The following is a 19078-nucleotide window of genomic DNA, read 5'->3' on the forward strand; positions in this document are numbered from 1 at the left end:
CTCCCGGTGCCAGGCCGGGGGAAACCTGAGGCTGTGCACTGCCCGCACGCCTGGCGGGGCTTGATGGGGGACCTCAGGCCATGCCCCCACCCAGCGGGGCTTGACAGGGGATCTCAGGCCATGTCCCACACCTGGCGGGGCTTGACGGGGGACCTCAAGGCACACCCCCCATCCTGGCGCCAGGCCAGGGGACCTGAGGCTACGTTCCCTGCCTGGCAGGGCTTAACAAGGGTGGGATGAGCCAGGTCTGGATCTATCCCAATGAAGGGGGGCAGGGGGCCAGCCGGGTCTGGGTCTCACACGATTTTGAGGTGCATGTGGGTGGGCGGGGACTTGACTCTGGGTCCCGTGGTGTGCCCCAGACTGTGACAGGAGGAAGGTTTTCATATACATTTTACTAATTTTCTTTCATCTCTGACACTTCTATTATAGAGAAAGGGCAAATAGCAATATTAAATTATTTCCTCTAATTAATCCCCTTTTAATGTGCACGATTTTCGTTGCACCAGGCCACTAGTCAATAATAATAACAATGGCAACCATTTCTGTAACAGGCACTGTTCTAAGTGCGTTGCATATACTGGCTCATTTAATCCTTCCAACACCACTGTGACATAGACTCTATTATTATCCCCTCTAGAGGCCCACTGCCGAAATCGCAGGAGACCCAGACTCTGCGGCGCTGCAGGACTCAGCTGTCAAGTCCCCGCCCTATCTGCGCACGCAGCTGCGCCCACCTTGAAGACAGTTGTGGACAGAGATAACAGTTTCCTGCCCTAACCTTTCCTTCTCAGGAGCACTTAAATTGACCTTGTGTTGCAAGATGAGAATTGAACAGAGCAACACTTACTTGTTCCCATGAAGAAATCATGAGTTCAACTGGTGCCTTTTGGCATTTGGTTGTTATGGCGTGACGGCATCGCGGCCACGGGGTTTTTATAATAGAGATTTTTAGGGAGGATGAACTGAGCTGGGAGACTAAAGAACGTACCCAAGATCACACAGCTGGAAATGGCTAGTAACCCAGGCAGTCTTGCTCCAGAGTCAAGGCTGTCAATACCATATCCACACCACCAGTCACACCAATCACTTTGGGCAATTCTGCCACTTTCCTCCAGCTGTCCACAGCTATTAACCTAACCCCGCATCAGTGCCTGCAACTTTTCCTTTATTCTTTCCTGTCCCTGTTGAGAGACAGGGAGACATAATCAGAGGGCATGGCCCCATGTGGTTGTGTTGATCTGTGCCATGTCCCGATTCTCCTGTTGCTCTGCCACAATAATCCTTAGGAGCCACTTGCCATTTACTTATGTGGGGAAATAAGTAATCCAACACACCATGTGAGAAAGGGAAAATAATGCATGACTTGTATTTCTGTAGTACATATTCATTCTTAGCAATTTTTACCTCAAGATGATAATGATTTCAATTGTTTGTCTATATATTAAGAGGCTACTCTTTAAAGCAGGGGTGGGGAACGTCTAGCCCGAGGGTTGTATAAGGCCGCAAAATCATTTGGTCTGGCCTTGCAAGGGATTAGGGGTAAGTTAATTAAATGTTTGACCCAATATAGCAGGTTAATTTTTAAGTTGATAATTTTGGATGGCCCACAGATGGATGGTATGAACATCCATATGGTCCTTGGCAGAGAAAGGGTTCCCCACCCCTGTTTTAAAGTATAGAAGAGTTTCCTCACCAATAAAAAAAAAGCAGGTTTTTTAAAAAATTTCCTAACAATGATGAAAGATGATTAACTACCAATTTTTTTTTTAGATCCTTTAGATTGGAAGTCACGTTGAAAATAAAGGAAAGCACCTACTTGAATATAATACAGGTCATTTACTTTCTTATAAATTGCTTATTATGTCCAGGTGCTGTGCTAAGTGTTGACTATGTATTATCTCATTTAATCCTCTCTATATATAGAAGAAACCGAGGTAGAGGAAGGTTGAGTCAATCATTCCAAAGTCACGCTGCTAATTAAGTACAGATCTGGGATGTGAACCAGGCAATCTTATCCAGAGTCTGAAATCTTAACTATTTATCCAAGCTGCCTCTTTCAACCTAAAAAATGTCCTATTATTTGGTACTAGAGGCCCAGTGCACAAAATTTGTGCACTGGGGAGGGGGGGTGTCCCTCAGCCCAGCCTGCACCCTCTCCAATCTGGGACCCCACCGGGATTGGGCCTAAACGGGCAGTCGGACATCCCTCTCACAATCCAGGACCTGCTGGCTCCCAACTGCTCACCTGCCTGCCTTCCTGATTGCCCCTAACCACTTCTGCCTGACAGCCTGATCACCCCCTAACCACTCCCCTGCCAGCCTGATTGATGCCTAACTGCTCCCCTGCCAGCCTGTTTTCCCCTTACTGCCCTCCCCTGCAGGCCTGGTCCCCCCTAACTGCCCTCCCCTGCAGGCTCTGGACAACCCCTAACTGCCCTCCCGCTGAAGGCCTGGTCCCCCCCTAACTGCCCTCCCCTGCAGGCCTGGTCCCCCCTAACTGCCCTCCCATGCCGGCCTGGTCACCCCTAACTGTCCTCCCCTGCAGGCCTGGTCACCCCCTAACTGCCCTCCCCTGCAGGCCTGGTCACCCCTAACTGCCCCTCCCCTGCCGGCCTGGTCACCCCTAACTGCTCTCCCCTGCAGGCCTGGGTCCCTCCCAACTGCCCTCCCCTGCAGGCCTGGTCACCCCTAACTTCCCTCCCCTGCAGGCCTGGTCCCTCCCAACTGCCCTGCCCTGCTGGCCATCTTGTGGTGGCCATCTTGTGTCCACATGGGGGCAGGATCTTTGACCACATGGGGGCAGCCATTTTGTGTGTTGGAGTGATGGTCAATCTGCATATTACTCTTCCATTAGATAGGATAGAGGCCTGGTGCACTGGTGGGGGCCAGCTGGTTTGCCCTGAAGGGTGTCCCGGATCAGGGTGGGGGTTCCCTTGGGGCGTGGGGTGGCCCTGGGCGAGGGGCCTGTGGTGGTTTGCAGGCCAGCCATGCCCCCTGGCGACCCAAGCGGAGGCCCTGGTATCTGGGGTTTATTTATCTTCTACAATTGAAACTTTGTAGCCTGGAGCGGAGCCAAGAATTCTGCTTGCTCCGTGGCGGCAGCCATTTCCATTGGGATTTATGTATCTTCTATAATTGAAACTTTGTAGCCTTAAGCGGAGGCCTGGGCCAGCCAGGGTGTGCGGAAAGCTTGGCTTCCTCCATCGCCGTGGGCAACCCTAGCCTCCTGCTCTTTCCAGCTCCGTGGCTGCCGCCATTTCTGTTTGGGTTTATCTATCTTCTATCATTGAAACTTTGTAGCCTTGAGTGGAGGCCTAGGACGGCAAGGGCAGGCGGAAAGCTTGGCTTCCTCCATTGCCGGGGAAACCCAAGCCTTCCTCCTGCTCTCTGTGGCCGTAGCCATCTTGGTTGGGTTTATTTGCATATTCGCTCCTGATTGGCTGGTGGGCATGGCTTGTGGGTGTGGCAGAGTGATGGTTAATTTGCATATTACTCTTTTATTAGACAGGATAAGACAATGGAATAGAATAATAGAATTTCAGAACTGGAGGTCATCTAGACTGATTCTCAGAGAAAGCTTCTTGGAGATGAGGCATGAATAGAAATTATCCAAGAAAGGATGGGGTGGAGTGTATGGAGAAGCATAAGAGCAAGCCTGGGATAGTGGACAGAACTAGCAAAGGCCATTTCCAATCAATGTCACAGCGTCCTCCCGGAATTACAACCAATTTGGAGTTAGAAGTTAGAATTAGAGAGAGATGAGGATGGAGAGGTTGATAAGCAAGATTCCATGGTTTGTTTACCATACTAGAGAGCTTAAACTTTGTATTGTGGGCAGTGGGAAGCTCCAAGTGAGTGGGTGAGATTTGCATTTTAGCTAGGCATGCTGGTAGCTGTGGGAAGTGTGAAAGATTGAGTTTAAGAGGCAAAGGAGACCAGTTAGGAGGCTGCATTAATCCAAATGAACAATGGGAATTAAAAGTAAGAGTAGGAGAGAAAACAATGGATTCAAGAAATGCTCAGGAGGTAAAATTGGCAGAATGTGGTAGATGGCAGATGGTGAAACACAGAAAATTTTCCAGTGGACAATAGAAAATGCAAAAACAAGATCAGGTTTGGGGAAATATTGGTAGATAAGTTTAGACATTGATTTTTTTTTTTAAACATATTTTATTGATTTTTCACAGAGAGGAAGGGAGAGGGATAGAGAGTTAGAAACATCAATGAGAAAGAAACATTGACCAGCTGCCTCCTGGACACCCCCCACTGGGGATATGCCTGCAACCAAGGTACATGCCCTTGACCGGAATCGAACCTGGGACCCTTCAGTCCACAGGCCGATGCTCTATCCGCTGAGCCAAACCAGTTAGGGCTAGACATTGATTTTTGAGTGCCTGTGAGATATGCCAGGGTGTGGAAGTGTGGCAATTTGACAACTGGATATATGAACCTGAAGACTAGTGAGAGACAGAGACAGATGTCTTCAAACATGTAACTTAGAACAGAATGGAACATCTAAGGAGATTTGTAGATACGAATAGCGGGAGAGTCTGGAAACGTAGGGAAAGAAGTCTACCCACTGACTGGATTGAGGGAAGGGGTTGTATGGGAGAGACTCGGCACATATGTAGGCTCAAGGAAAGGAGACAGACAAGAGCTCTGCACACATTGAGAACAGAACTTTGAGAAAAACCAGCATTTGAGGGTCAGATGTCAGGAAAGGAAGCATAAAAGAAATTTGAGGAATGCTCGGAGTAAAGGAAAACTCGGAATTTGTTTCTCTGAAAGTCAAGCAAGGCTGTGTGGCCAAGAGTGTAAAGGTTACATGGAGACACAGTCAAGTCAGGACTGGAAAGTATCCACTGGATTGGGCAACTGACACCCAAGAGTTCAAGTGCCATCTGATTAGCGACTCTTAACTGTTTTGTTCTTTGGCAGCCACAATATGCGAATTCACACTGAGTCTGCAAACAATTCAAGGTCCCAAGTGCTGTTCTTATGTCATCCTGCTCTCACAGTGGTGATCTGCTCAGCTTTAATCCAGGACTTCATACTTAATACATTGAGTCACCTGAATATTTTATCAGTAGGTCATTTATATCATCCCCCAAGTCACCAAGAAAGCATTTGTGACTTTCAATATCCACTTATAGTCAGTCCTTATTATCCAAGTCCCTAAGACTACTTCTTTCCTACCTTGAATGGAAGGTAAGACGTTATAAGTTACTATTTACCTATTTGGTATCAAGCACTGTACTAGATGTTTTCACATACATTATTAGTTCCTACAATCCTTATAAAAATTATAAGAGGTAGCTAATGTTATCTGTTTTAGGGATGAAGAAACTGAGGCTTAATGAGATTACACAAGCATTTGAAACCAGGTCTACCTCCAATGCTATGTGGTTTGCACATCTCCCTCCCTCCCTCCCTCCCCCCTCCCCCCCTCCCTCCCCCCCTCCCTCCCTCCCTCCCTCCCTCCCTCCCTCCCTTCTTGTGTGTGTGTGTAAATCTCCATATTCTGAGACTTGTATTTTTCTAGCTTTACTGAGATATAATCCACATATAACATTATATACATTTATAATGTAGCACATTCTATTTCTTAAAGTCATTTCATTAGTTTTTAGCATGTTTGCTTTGGACAGTCAACTTACTCAGTGTGGCTATTTATAAATTCTGGTAAACAGTCTGAGGGGGGAGAGAACACCCTCCCCTGATCTTCACATGTCCAAATCCTACCACCCTTCAAGGACCAATTATGACCTTGTCCCTCCCTTTAATCCTGGTAAGCTCTCCTTTCTCTGAACTCCCATATCAATTTCTCTGTTACTCTCTATGGTACTTATCACCTGCTACCTTGTATTCTAATTATTTATGTACGTACGTGCCTTATCACCCTTACTAGGCTGTACTGGCTTGGCCTTTTAAGAAAGTCAGATAAGAAAAAGCCCCTATGAAGTACTAGTGGCCCAGCACATGGATTCATGCACATTGAAAGGAAATTAATTAGAAGAAAGATTACTGCAAAAAATTACATGTCAAAATTATATATATACTATCTATCTATATATATAAAGAGATAATGTGCTAATGGTCCTAACAGTGTCTCAGTCACAACTGGTCAACAGGCAGGAGCTGGTGGGTGGGGACTTCCGCCCCCAGTGCAGGCGTGTGCAGGCCTGCCCAGCGCTAACATCACGCTCCCTCGGAGGCAAAGGCCCCTCCCGATGCATGTGCAGGCAGGAGCTGCTGGGCAGGGACGAGGGTGGGGACTTGCACCACTGGGCCATGAGGCTGCCACTGGGGGCAGCCCCCCCGGCGGAGGTGCACGCAGGCCCGCGGCACAGCCTGGCCCGGAGCGGGGCGTCAGGACTGGGGCGGGGCCTCGGCAGAGAGCTCGCAGCACTCCTGCGCCGGGGTCTGAAGGCGTGGAGAGGAAGGGAGAGCACATAGGCAGTTAGGGGGATCAGACAAGGAGGGGAGAGCAGATAGGCAGTTAGGGGGATCAGACAAGGAGGGGAGAGCAGTTAGGGCCATCAGGCAGGCAGGCAGGTGAGTGCTTAGGAGCCAGTGGTTCTGGATTGCAAGTGGGATCCCAGATTGGAGAGGGTGCAGGCCAGGCTGAGGGACCCCTCTCCCCCTGTGCATTAATTTCATGCACGGGGCCACTAGTCCTATATAATAAAAGCCTAATATGCTAAGTGTCCAGTCGTTCGGTTGGCCGTTCAACCAATCAAAGCGTAATATGCTAATGATATGCTAAGACCGCTCAACTGCTCGCTATGATGTGCACTGACCACCAGGGGGCAGACAGCTGACTAGTCGACCAGTCGCTATGACATGCACTGACCACTAGGGGGCAGATGCTCCGACCAGTAGGTTAGCTTGCTGCTGGGGTCCGGCCGATTGGGACTGAGCGAGACGGGCCAGAGACACCCTGGGGCCCTTCCACGGTCCCTACCCGGCCCCAATCGTGCACCGGTGGGGTCCCTCAGCCTGGCCTGCGCCTTCTCACAATCCAGGACTCCTTGGGGGATGTTGGAGAGCCAGTTTCAGCCTGACAGTGGAACGACCAGTCACTACGATGCTCATTGACCACCAGGGGGCAGGCACTCAATGCAGGAGTTGCCCCCTGGTGGTCAGTGTGCTCCCACAGGGTGAGCACTGCTCAGTCAGAAGCCAGGCTCATGGCTGGTGAGCACAGCGGCAGTGGTGAGAGCCTCTCCTGCCTTCACAGCAGCGCTAAGATTGTTCAACTGCTGGCTTAGGCCCGCTCCCCTAAGCCATCAGTCGGACATCCCCTGAGGACTCCCGAACTACAAGAGGGCGCAGGCCGGGCTGAGTGACCTCCCGCCCCCTGAGTGCATGAATTTCATCCACTGGGACTCTAGTAGCATTATAAAATTAAAACATGCGTGCGATTGGCACCAGCTAGAGCAGCCGTGGGCAAACTACGGCCCGCGGGCCGGATCTGGCCTGTTCGGCTGTTCTATCCGGCCCGCGGAGCCGAAAGAGCGGAGGGTTCTCTTGCTCTCCCCTCCGCTCCTTTACTTTGAATTTATATTAGTTCACACAAACACTCCATCCATGCTTTTGTTCCGGCCCTCCAGTCCAGTTTAAGAACCCATTGTGGCCCTCGAGTCAAAAAGTTTGCCCACCCCTGAGCTAGAGCTTTACATGTATCACGCATGAGCAAGTCAACATTTATTTTTAAATTGCCAGTGAGCATCATATGTACCAGCCGGCCAGTCAGTCCGTCAGTCACTTAGCCTTCCTATCTAATAAAAGAGTAATATGCTAATTGACCATCACTCCAACACACAAGATGGCCGCCCCCATGTGGTCAAAGATGGCCACTGCCATGTGGACACAAGATGGCCACCACAAGATGGCCGATAGGGGAGGGCAGTTGTGGGTGATCAGGACTGCAGGGGAGGGCAGTTGGGGGGAACCAGGCCAGCAGGGGAGGGCAGTTAGGGGTGACTGGGCCGGCAAGTGAGGGCAGTTAGGGGCAATCAGGCTGGCAGGGGAGTGGTTAGGGGGTGATCAGGCTGGCAGGCAGAAGTGGTTAGGGGCAATCAGGCAGGCAGGCAGGCAGGCAAACGGTTGGAAGCCAGCAATCCTGGATTGTGAGAGGGATGTCCGACTGCCCGTTTAGGCCCGATCCCACCGGGATCCCTCTAGGGGTCCCAGATTGGAGAGGGTACAGGCTGGGCTGAGGGACACCCTCCCCCCATGTACGAATTTCGTGCACCAGGCCTCTAGTTTATATATATAGATAGAGAGATACTTCTGCATTTACTATGTATGTAAGTATTCTTGGTAACTTTTTATTTTTGTATAAAGAAACAACAAGCTATTTCATATAGTTTGAAATACTTTCTACTGAAAATTATATCTCTCACTGTCAATATCAAAATGCCAAATCTAGGCCTATCCTCTATACTTATTTTTTGGTTAATCCTCACCTGAGGATATTTTTTCCGTTGATTTTTAGAAAGACTGGAAGGGGGGGGGAGACAGAGAGAGAGAGAGATAAACATCAATATGAGAGAGACACATCGATCAGTTGCCACCTGCACGTGCCCCAACCTAGACTAGGGATTGAAACCATGACCCTTCAGTCCGCAGGCCTATGCTCTATCCAGAGCCAACCAGACTAGGGCTGGGCCTATCCTCTTTAAATATCTGTAGCAAATGCTGAATTTTCAGTTATTATCACCAGTGACATCTTTTCATCCATCCATTCAATAAACATATTTAAAAGTATCTATGTGGCCCCAATGTCTGACCCTGTGGACCCACGACTGGCCAACCGACTACCGACACATGTGCCTGGCTCTCGAGTGCCAAAGGCCAGAAAGACATGGGTGCCCTTTGATGTACAAACTCCACTGCTAATAACTTAGACCAATGGTCGGCAAACTCGTTAGTCAACAGAGCCACATATCAACAGTACAATGATTGAAATTTCTTTTGAGACCCAAATTTTTTAAACTTAAACTTCTTCTAACGCCACTTCTTCAAAATAGACTCGCCCAGGCCGTGGTATTTTGTGGAAGAGCCACACTCAAGGGGCCAAAGAGCCGCATGTGGCTCGCGAGCCGCAGTTTGCCGACCACTGACTTAGACTAAGGAAGTAAGGACGTGGAAAAAGACTTAATAGCAGAATGTTTATTTAAGGACTATAACTCACCACATGAAGTTGGAAATACTTAATAGTAGGGATTAATTAAATGATCTTACACCCATAAATGGACTGCATTGTGGCTGTTTATATTAAATAAAGTTATAATATTACATAAAAATTATAAGTATGGTATAATCTCATATTTGTAAAAAAAGTATGTCTCCATGTAGAAAAGACCTTGGAAGCTGTTAACTGGTTCTTCTGGATAGGTGGATGGTGTGTATTTTCTTTTGTTTGTCAATATTTTCTAACTTTTCTGTAACTGAATATACATTACTGAAATTTTAGAAACCAAAGTTTCTTTTTTCAATTGAGAGAGGAAACTAGGGCTATTATAGCTATAATTAGGCTTAAAAACGGTTGCATCATCTTTCTCATTTTTTATTTTTTTACCATTCCATCAATCCCTCACTCTATAATATACATTAGATTTTTTTTCCTGGCTCACATGCTGTGCAATCTGGCTGAGGTAGGAGGTGAAATTCTCTTGGTTTAATTGCTATGGCAACAAGAGTTGAAAGAAATCTTACATATAATTTAGTTTAGTCCTTTTCATTTTATAAAATAAGGAACTCGAGGGAGATGCCAGAGAGTGACCTTTACTTAAGGTCACAAGATGAGTTGTATAGCAACCCCTCTGATCTCCAGATTCCCGGTTCACTTATTCCCAAGAAACTGGCTTAATATCCCCATCAATGATCCTGGCTGCTAAGCTGGCTTTGGGAAGGGGATATAGCATACCTGCCAATAGGAAAACCCAAGAGAAATCATAAGTCAGTTAAGCAAAAACACCTACTTACTTTTATAACACTAAAGTGAACTCCCAAGTGTCAGGAAACAGGAAAAATGTATCAAGAGAACAAAGAGAGCTTTCCATGTTGTTGAGCACTGACTCCTTTTGGAGGACACAGATTGGGAAACAAGGTGATTCTGTGATTCAGTCACTCACAAGTGCCCTAGGTTAATGACTACCAGTCCTGTATATGTAAATTAATGCAATATACACTGAGTGGCCAGATTATTATGATCTCTGAATGAATAATAATCTGGCCACTCAATATATATATATATATATATATATATATATATATATATATATATATAGTCCGGTGCATGAATTCGTGCATGGGTGGGGTCCGGCCAGCCTGGCCAGGGGGAGGGGACATGGGCGGTTGGCCGGCCTGCCTGCTGGTCAAACTCCTGGTTGAGGGGACAATTTGCATATTAGCCTTTTATTATATAGGATATACACTGAGTGGCCAGATTATTATGCGTTCAGAGATCATAATAATCTGGCCACTCAGTGTATGTCTTTAAGTAACAAAATAGTTGATATATTTATGGTAGACTGCCAACTTCTAACAAGGTAATAACTGGGTGGCTTTTCATATATTTACTTTCTTCCATGCATAAACAAAGTATCTGAATAACACATATCAGTAGTTCTAAATGTGGTCTGCAATCCTTGGGGGTGGAGGCGTGGGGAAGGGTCCTTGAGGTTAAAAGTATTCCGTAAGAATACTAACACAGCATTTACTTTTTTCACTTGGTTGACATTGGCACTGATGTTGAAAACTGTTGGCACCTTAGAACAAATCAAGGCAGTGGCACCAAACTACCCTAACAGTTGTATTCTTCACTGACACTCCCTTATGCAAAAATAATGTCAATTTCACTTTAGATGTCGTTGATGAAACAGTTAAAAAGTATTAATTTTACTAAAGCTCATCCACTGAACATGTATGTGTGGCAAAGCATAAACAAAGCACTTCTGCATTCTTGAACAGAATGGTGTCCAAAGAATTTAGAAATCAAAAGCAAGGGAAGACCCTCTGAGGACATAGAGAGAGGACAGCCACCTGCAAGCCAAGGAGCGAGGCCTCAGGGAACCAACCCTGCTGACATCTTGACCTCAGACTTTCAGTGCCCAGAACCGTGAGAAAATAAATTTCTGTAGCTTAAGTCAAAAAACAAACAAACAGAGAGGGAAACCAAGATGGCGGCATAGGTAAACACCTAAACTGCTGCCTCGCACAACAATTTCAAAACTACAACTAAAAGACAGAACGGACACCATCCAGAACCGCAGGAAAGCTGACTGAGTGAAAATTCTACAACTAGAAGGAAAGAGAAAAGCTCACAGAGAATTGGAGGTACGGCAAAGGGTCTTTGTGCGCGCAGAGAGGAAGGGCGGTGAGAGCCTGGCTGACTTTCTCTGGCGGAAGGGGGAAGGAAGCCCCCGACTGCACTGAACCCCAGTTCTGACTGCACTGAACCCCAGTTCCGGGCGAGCCCCTGGGGACCCACGCTCTTACGGGGGGAGTCTGGACTCTCTGGCGGAGACTCGGGAGCTGGGAAGGCAGAAGTCTGAAGGCGCGGCGTGCCAGTGTGCACAAAGGCTGTGGAGGTTGCCACAGGCTTTCCCTAATGTAAGGGAGTCGGAGGCTCCTGAACGCACTGGGCCCCAGTTCTGACTGCACTGAACCCCGGTTCCAGGCGAGCCCCTGGGGACCCACGCTCTTGTGGGGGGAGTCTGGACTCTCGGGCGGAGACTCGGGAGCCGGGGAAGGCAGAGGTCTGCGCGTGCGCACAAGGGCAAGGCTGACGGGAAGCCAAGACTGTCTGCTCCGCCCTGAGACTCCACCCCATCCAAGCCGAGCACAGAGGCTTTTGCAATTTGGCAAGTCTAATCCTATAAGGCTGTCTCCAGCACTGAACTTCTCCCAGCACAGACACAGCTGATCCTTACAGCCAACTGGCCTGGAGGTAAATTCCTCCCAGTGATACCAACAACAATCAAGACTTCATTACAACAAGGCTGTACACACAGTCCACAAAGGAGTGCACCAAGAGTGTCCACCTCAGGTTAACTGGGGAGGCCGACCCACTGGGCCATATAGGAAACCTAGCACACAAATTTACCCTACCAACTCAGGGAAGCAGTGAAAATGCGGCGTCAAAGAAACAGATCACAAACGAAAGAAATGGAGGAAAACAAACGATTGGATATAGAATTCAAAACCACGGTTATAAGGCTTTTCAAGAATATCCTAGAAAAGGCCGATAAATATAACGAGACCCTCGAAGATATGAAAAAGGACCAACTAGAAATTAAACATACACTGACTGAAATAAAAAATATTATACAGAGACCCAAAAACAGACTAGAGGAACACAAGAATCAAGTCAAAGAATTGAAATACAAAGAAGCAAAAAACACTCAACCGAAAAAGCAAAAAGCAAAAAAAAAAATCCCAAAAGTTGAAGATAGTGTAAGAAGACTGGGACAACTTCAAGCATACCAACATCAGAATTATGGGGGTGCCAGAAGAAGAGAGAGAGCAAGATACTGAAAACCTATTTGAAGAAATAATGACCGAAAACTTCCCCCACCTGGTGAAAGAAATAGACTTACAAGTCCAGGAAGCCCACAGAACCCCAAACAAAAGGAATCCAAAGAGGACCACACCAAGACACATCATAATTAAAATGCCAAGAGCAAAAGACAAAGAGAGAATATTAAAAGCAGCAAGAGAAAAACAGTTAATTACCTACAAGGGAGCACCCATACGGTTGTCAGCTGATTTCTCAACAGAAACTATGCAGGCCAGACGGGAGTGGCAAGAAATTTTCAATGTGATGAATAGCAAGAACCTACAACCAAGATTACTCTACCCAGCAAAGCTATCATTCAGAATTGAAGGTCAGATAAAGAGCTTCACAGATAAGAAAAAGCTAAAGGAGTTCATCACCACCAAACCAGTATTATATGAAATGCTGAAAGGTATTCTTAAAGAAGAGGAAGAAGAAAAAAGTAAAGATAAAAAATATGAACAACAAATACATATCTACCAACAAGTGAATCTAAAAATCAAGTGAGAGAGAAACCAAGATGGCGGCATAGGTAAACACCTAAACTGCTGCCTCGCACAACAATTTCAAAACTACAACTAAAAGACAGAACGGACACCATCCAGAACCGCAGGAAAGCTGACTGAGTGAAAATTCTACAACTAGAAGGAAGGAGAAAAGCTCACAGAGAATTGGAGGTACGGCAAAGGGTCTTTGTGCGCGCAGAGAGGAAGGGCGGCGGAGTGCCTGGCTGGCTTTCTCTGGCGGAAGGGGGAAGGGAGCCCCCGACCGCATTGAACCCCAGTTCTGACTGCAGTGAACCCCAGTTCCAGGCGAGCCCCCGGGGACCCACGCTCTTGTGGGGGGAGTCTGGACTCTCGGGCGGAGACTCGGGAGCCGGGGAAGGCGGAAGACTGAAAGTCCGCTCGCGCCAGTGCGCACAAAGGCTGCGGGGGCTGCCGCAGGCTTTCCCTAGCGGAAGGGAGTGAGAGGCTCCTGACGGCACAAAACCCCAGTTCTGACTGAAGTGAGCCCCAGTTCTGACTGCAGGAACCCCAGTTCCAGGCGAGCCCCCGGGGACCCACGCTCTTGTGGGGGGAGTCTGGACTCTCGGGCGGAGACTCGGGAGCCGGGGAAGGCGGAAGACTGAAAGTCCGCACGCGCCAGTGCGCACAAAGGCTGCGGGGGCTGCCACAGGCTTTCCCTAACAGAAGGGAGTCAGAGGCTTCTGACGGCACTGAACACCAGTTCTGACTGAAGTGAGCCCCAGTTCTGACTGCAGTGAACCCCAGTTCCAGGCGAGCCCCCGGAGACCCACGCTCTTGTGGGGGGAGTCTGGACTCTCGGGCGGAGAATCAGGAGCAGGGAAGGCAGAGGACTGAAGGCACACACGTGCTAGCAAGGGCAAGGCTGATGGGAAGCCAAGACTGAGACTCCACCCCATCCAAGCTGAGCACAGAGGCTATTGCAATTTGGCAAGTCTAATCCTATAAGGCTGTCTCCAGCACCGGACTTCTCCCAGCATAGACACAGCTGATCCTTACAGCCAACTGGCCTGGAGGTCAATTCTTCCCAGTGATACCAACAACAATAAAGACTTAATTACAACAAGGCTGTACACACAGTCCACAAAGGTGTGAACCAAGAGTGTCCACCTCAGGTTAACTGGGGAGGCAGACCCACTGGGCCAAATTGGAAACCTAGCACACAAATCTACCAACTCAGGGAAGCAGTGAAAATGCGGCGTCTAAGAATCAGATCACAAACGAAAGAAATGGAGGAAAACAAACGACTGGATATAGAATTCAAAACCACGGTTATAAGGCTTTTTAAGAATATCCTAGAAAAGGCCGATAAATATAACGAGACCCTCGAAGAGATGAAAAAGGACCAACTAGAAATTAAACATACACTGACTGAAATAAAAAATATTATACAGAGACCCAAAAACAGACAAGAAGAACACAAAAATCAAGTCAAAGAATTGAAATACAAAGAAGCAAAAAACACTCAACCGAAAAAGCAAAAAGCAAAAAAAAAAATCCAAAAAGTTGAAGATAATGTAAGAAGACTCTGGGACAACTTCAAGCGTACCAACATCAGAATTATGGGGGTGCCAGAAGAAGAGAGAGAGCAAAATACTGAAAACCTATTTGAAGAAATAATGACCGAAAACTTCCCCCACCTGGTGAAAGAAATGGACTTACAAGTCCAGGAAGCCCACAGAACCCCAAACAAAAGGAATCCAAAGAGGACTACACCAAGACACATCATAATTAAAATGCCAAGAGCAAAAGACAAAGAGAGAATATTAAAAGCAGCAAGAGAAAAACAGTTAGTTACCTACAAGGGAGCACCCATACGACTGTCAGCTGACTTTTCAACAGAAACTATGCAGGCCAGACGGGAGTGGCAAGAAATTTTCAATGTGATGAATAGCAAGAACCTACAACCAAGATTACTCTACCCAGCAAAGCTATCATTCAGAATTGAAGGGCAGATAAAGAGTTTCACAGACAAGAAAAAGCTAAAGGAGTTCATCACCACCAAACCAGTATTACATGAAATGCTGAAAGGTATTCTTAAAGAAGAGGAAGAAGAAAAAAGGAAAGATAAAAATTGTGAACAACAAATACATATCTATCAACAAGTGAACCTAAAAATCAAGTGAATTAAAAACCTGAGGAACAGAATAATCTGGTGAATACAGTAGAATCGGGGGCATAGAAGGGGAGTGGACTGATAATTCTCAGGGGGAAAGGGGTATGGGGGGGTTCATGAAGAGACTGGACAAAAATCATACACCTATGGATGAGGACAGTGGGGGGTAGATAAGGGCAGAAGGTGGGGTGGGAAATGGCTGGAGGGGAGCTATGGGGGAAAAAAGGAGAAATAATTGTAATAATCTGAATAAAGATTTATTTAAAAAAAAAAAAAATAAAAAAAAAAAATAAATAAAAAAAAAATAAAAATCAAGTGAATTAAAAACCTGAGGAACAGAATAATCTGGTGAATATAATAGAATCAGGGGCATAGAAAGGGAGTGGACTGATAATTCTCCGGGGGAAAGGGGTATGGGGGGTTCATGAAGAGACTGGACAAAAATCATACACCTATGGATGAGGACAGTCGGGGGGAGGTAAGGGCAGATGGTGGGGTGGGAACCGGGTGGAGGGGAGCTATGGGGGGAAAAAGGAGAAACAATTGTAATAATCTGAATAAAGATTTATTAAAAAACAAAACAAAACAAAAAAAGACCCCACAAAAGCACTTGTGCAACTGATTGAATCATGAGCCGAAATAGCTGCTTTTTCCCCTAAAACACTGTCTGTATTTGAAAAAAAAAAGGACTGATGGACAAACTATGGTTATTCAGAAAATCTGTTATTTAAAAAACCTGTCACTTAAAGGACAACTGACAGTATGTTACCAATGATAAAATTTCAGCTTTCAAATGAAAATTTTGAAAAATTGCTATCTGCCACTGTGAGCCTGCCAGCTTCCTAATACTTAAGACTTATGATGAGATGGATAATGACATTAAAAGGAATATGATTGATACTGTACAATGAAATGTGTCAAAATTAGGAAGATCTGTTTAACGCAATGAGCCACTATTTTCCAAATGAGCATGTATAATATTATAAAATCATGCATGAGTATAAGATCCATTCAAAATATAAGACAGACCCATGGATTTTAATGTTAACAGAGTAATAGAAGTACATTGAGTTTCATATTCCACATTGCAACTAACCTTTAAAAAAACCACCACTTGTCAAACTTTGATTATCTAAAAGAGCTGTTAAAATATTATTTTTTCCAACTACACATGAGTGAAAGGTGGGATTTTCTTCATCTTCTTAAGCCAAAATAAACAGTGCAACAGATTAAATGCAGAAGCAGATGTAAGAATCCAGCTATTCTCTATTAAGTCACACATTTTTTTTGGCCAAAGTGCAAAAGAACACCACTCCTAGGATGGTTCTTATAAAAAACAAACCAACAAAACACATACACTTAAAACCCCCACAAATGTTGGTGAAGATATAGAGAAATCAGAATCCTTGTGCATTGCCAATGGGAATGTGAAAAGATACAGATGCGATGGAAAACAGTATTGTGGCTCCTCAAAATATTAAACATAGAATTATCATATGATCCAGTAATTCTACTTCTAGGTATAGATCCCAAGGGATTGAAAACAGACTCAAACAGATATGCACATACCAATGATCATAGCAGCATTATTCAAAATGGCCAAAAGGGGGTAACAACCCAAATGTCCATGGACAGATGAATGGACAAACAAAATGTCGATTGTCCATAACGTGGAATATTATTCAGTGTTAAAAAGGAAGGAAATTCTGATGCATGCTAAAATAGGGATGAACCTTAAAAACATTATGCTAAGTGAATTAAGTCAGTCACACATAAACAAATATTATAAGAGGTACCCAAAACAGTCAAATTCATAGACAAAAAACACAGTGGTTACCGGGAAATGGGAGCGGGGATAATGAGAAATTACTGTTTAATGGATATAGTTTCAGTTTGGGATACTGAAACAGCTCAGGAAAAACATAATGGTAATGATTACAAAACAATGTGAATGTACTTAATGCCACTAAATTGTGCATTAAAAAATGATTAAAATGGTAAAAAAAAAAATGTTGTTGTTAATCCTCACCCAAAGATATTTTTTCCAATGATTTTTAGTGAGTGGAAGGGAGGGAGGGAGAGTGGAAAGAGATAGTGAAAGAGAGAGAGAAAGAAACATCTACGTGAGAGACACACATCAACTGGATGCCTCCTGCACAGGGTTGGAACCTGCAACCCAGGTATGTGCCCCAGGCTGATGCTCCAACCACTGGACAACACTGGCCAGGGCTAAAATGGTAAAATTTATGTTATGCCTATTTTACAACAATTTTTAAAAGCTGTTGAAAAACCCCACAAGAAATAATAACCCCACAATGCCACTCTTCTCACTGATTTTTTGGAGGAGTTTTGGAAAATAATTACTTTTATTAATAATGTTATTTATCCATGTATGAGTTTGTTTTTTAAATAAACTAATAAATACTTGAAAAATCTCCCAGTTTTCATTTCTCATATGGTAAAAATGGAAAGACACAACTCACATAAAAAGCTCTTAGGTCCTGAGTAATTTTTGAGAGGTAAAGGAGTTTTGAGACTAAAAAGTTTGAAAACCACGGTCTTACATGAAATTTATTTTCTCTTCTCACACTGCATTATGTGAAGATCTTCATCTGTTGGTATAGCTTTATTTGCCAGCTATACCACTTGCAGCCTGCAGACTAAAAGGACAGCCTGAAATATGGTCAAAATCATCTTTTAAATTATTATTGTCCCCAGATGCACCCTAACCCTCAGGACTAAGCAACACACAGATGAGTGGCAATGTACAATAGAAAACGGTTAAAAACCTTAAATACTGATATGTTCCAAGGCGTTTTAGAAGTATCAAGTAAGAAACACAAATTTCCTTTTTTCTGTTGGACCTTCATTCAGACTTACAGTTCAAGGATAGATGTGGGAATGGAGGGGGTAGGACATTGTTTCTGAAAACCACTCCATCCAGCGCATCCGTGCAAAGAATTTCATTCTCTTACCATTTTGCTACTGGTCTGTTGCAGAGGGGTGGGGTTAGGGAGCTAGGAAGCAATCCAAAACAGCAGCTTGAGGCTGTCCCGAACCGTGTCCAAGCAATAATTTCCTCCATTTGGAGCCAAGTCAATTTGCCCCGGCAAGAGGCCGAATGTTTTAGGGGGGAAGAGGTAAATGAAAAGGGTATTAGCGTGGACGGAAATCAGCCAAACCACAGCTGTTTCATCTTGTGTGGACGTTACATGATTTGCATGCTAAGTGTGTATGGGGGGCAAATGAAAATTGCTCTTCCTAGTCTACAGCTGCGGCACTTGTAAAGACGGGTCTGCAGTTCTGGGTGGGGGCGAAAGTCGAATGGTTTTCTCATCCGGACCATCTTACTGCACTCATGTGGGGCCAGCCTTGCGGACTGCAGCTGAGGCAGTTCCAAACAAAGGGGAATGGATGGCCTCCCGAGGGAGCGGAGGAAGGAAAGGTGGCCCTCACCTCCTTGTGCCAGGTGTCCCCAGGGTAGACCGAGCGGGTCGCGGGAAGGGAGGGTCCCAGGAGCGTCGGAGGGGTGTGGTCGGAAAACGCTGGGCCGGGCGCGCTCAGGGCCAGGGCGCAAGACCCCGCCCTGCCCACGGTCAAGGTTACCACGCGCACTGGAGGTACCTGTGGAGGCCTCGCACAGCTGAAAGGCACTGGGCGATCATGGGAGCGCCGAGAGGCGGCGGCGGCGGGCGCGTCGTCCTCCGGTTTGGTTTGGGGTGGGAGAGGCGGGGCGCCGGGGAGCCGGGAGGCGGCCTAGCCGAGGAGAAAACGGCGGCGGAGGCGGCTGAGGAAGCGGCAGGTCCGGCCCGAACCCTCCCACGTGCGACAGCCCCACGCCGGCGCCCGCTTCAGCCCCGCCCTCGCCCC

General features: G+C 46.2%; 1 protein-coding gene across 3 annotated transcripts in view; it reads right to left on the reverse strand.

Moving 5' to 3' along the window:
* Positions 1-19055, reverse strand: part of NLN (neurolysin) — a 99461-nt gene extending 80406 nt beyond the window's left edge. For 2 of the 3 annotated variants that reach the window (XM_080681406.1, XM_080681405.1), the window contains exon 1: positions 18833-19055. In XM_080681406.1, coding sequence (XP_080537532.1) covers positions 18833-18873 — 41 coding nt within the window. In that variant the 5' untranslated portion in view covers positions 18874-19055. The remainder of the gene's footprint in view (positions 1-18832) is intronic. The other variant, XM_080681407.1, reaches the window with a different exon arrangement.
* Between the last annotated feature and the right edge of the window lie 23 nt (positions 19056-19078).

This window comes from Plecotus auritus (genome assembly GCF_963455305.1).
Source record: "Plecotus auritus genome assembly, chromosome: 7".
In the NCBI taxonomy this organism is placed as follows: domain Eukaryota; kingdom Metazoa; phylum Chordata; class Mammalia; order Chiroptera; family Vespertilionidae; genus Plecotus; species Plecotus auritus.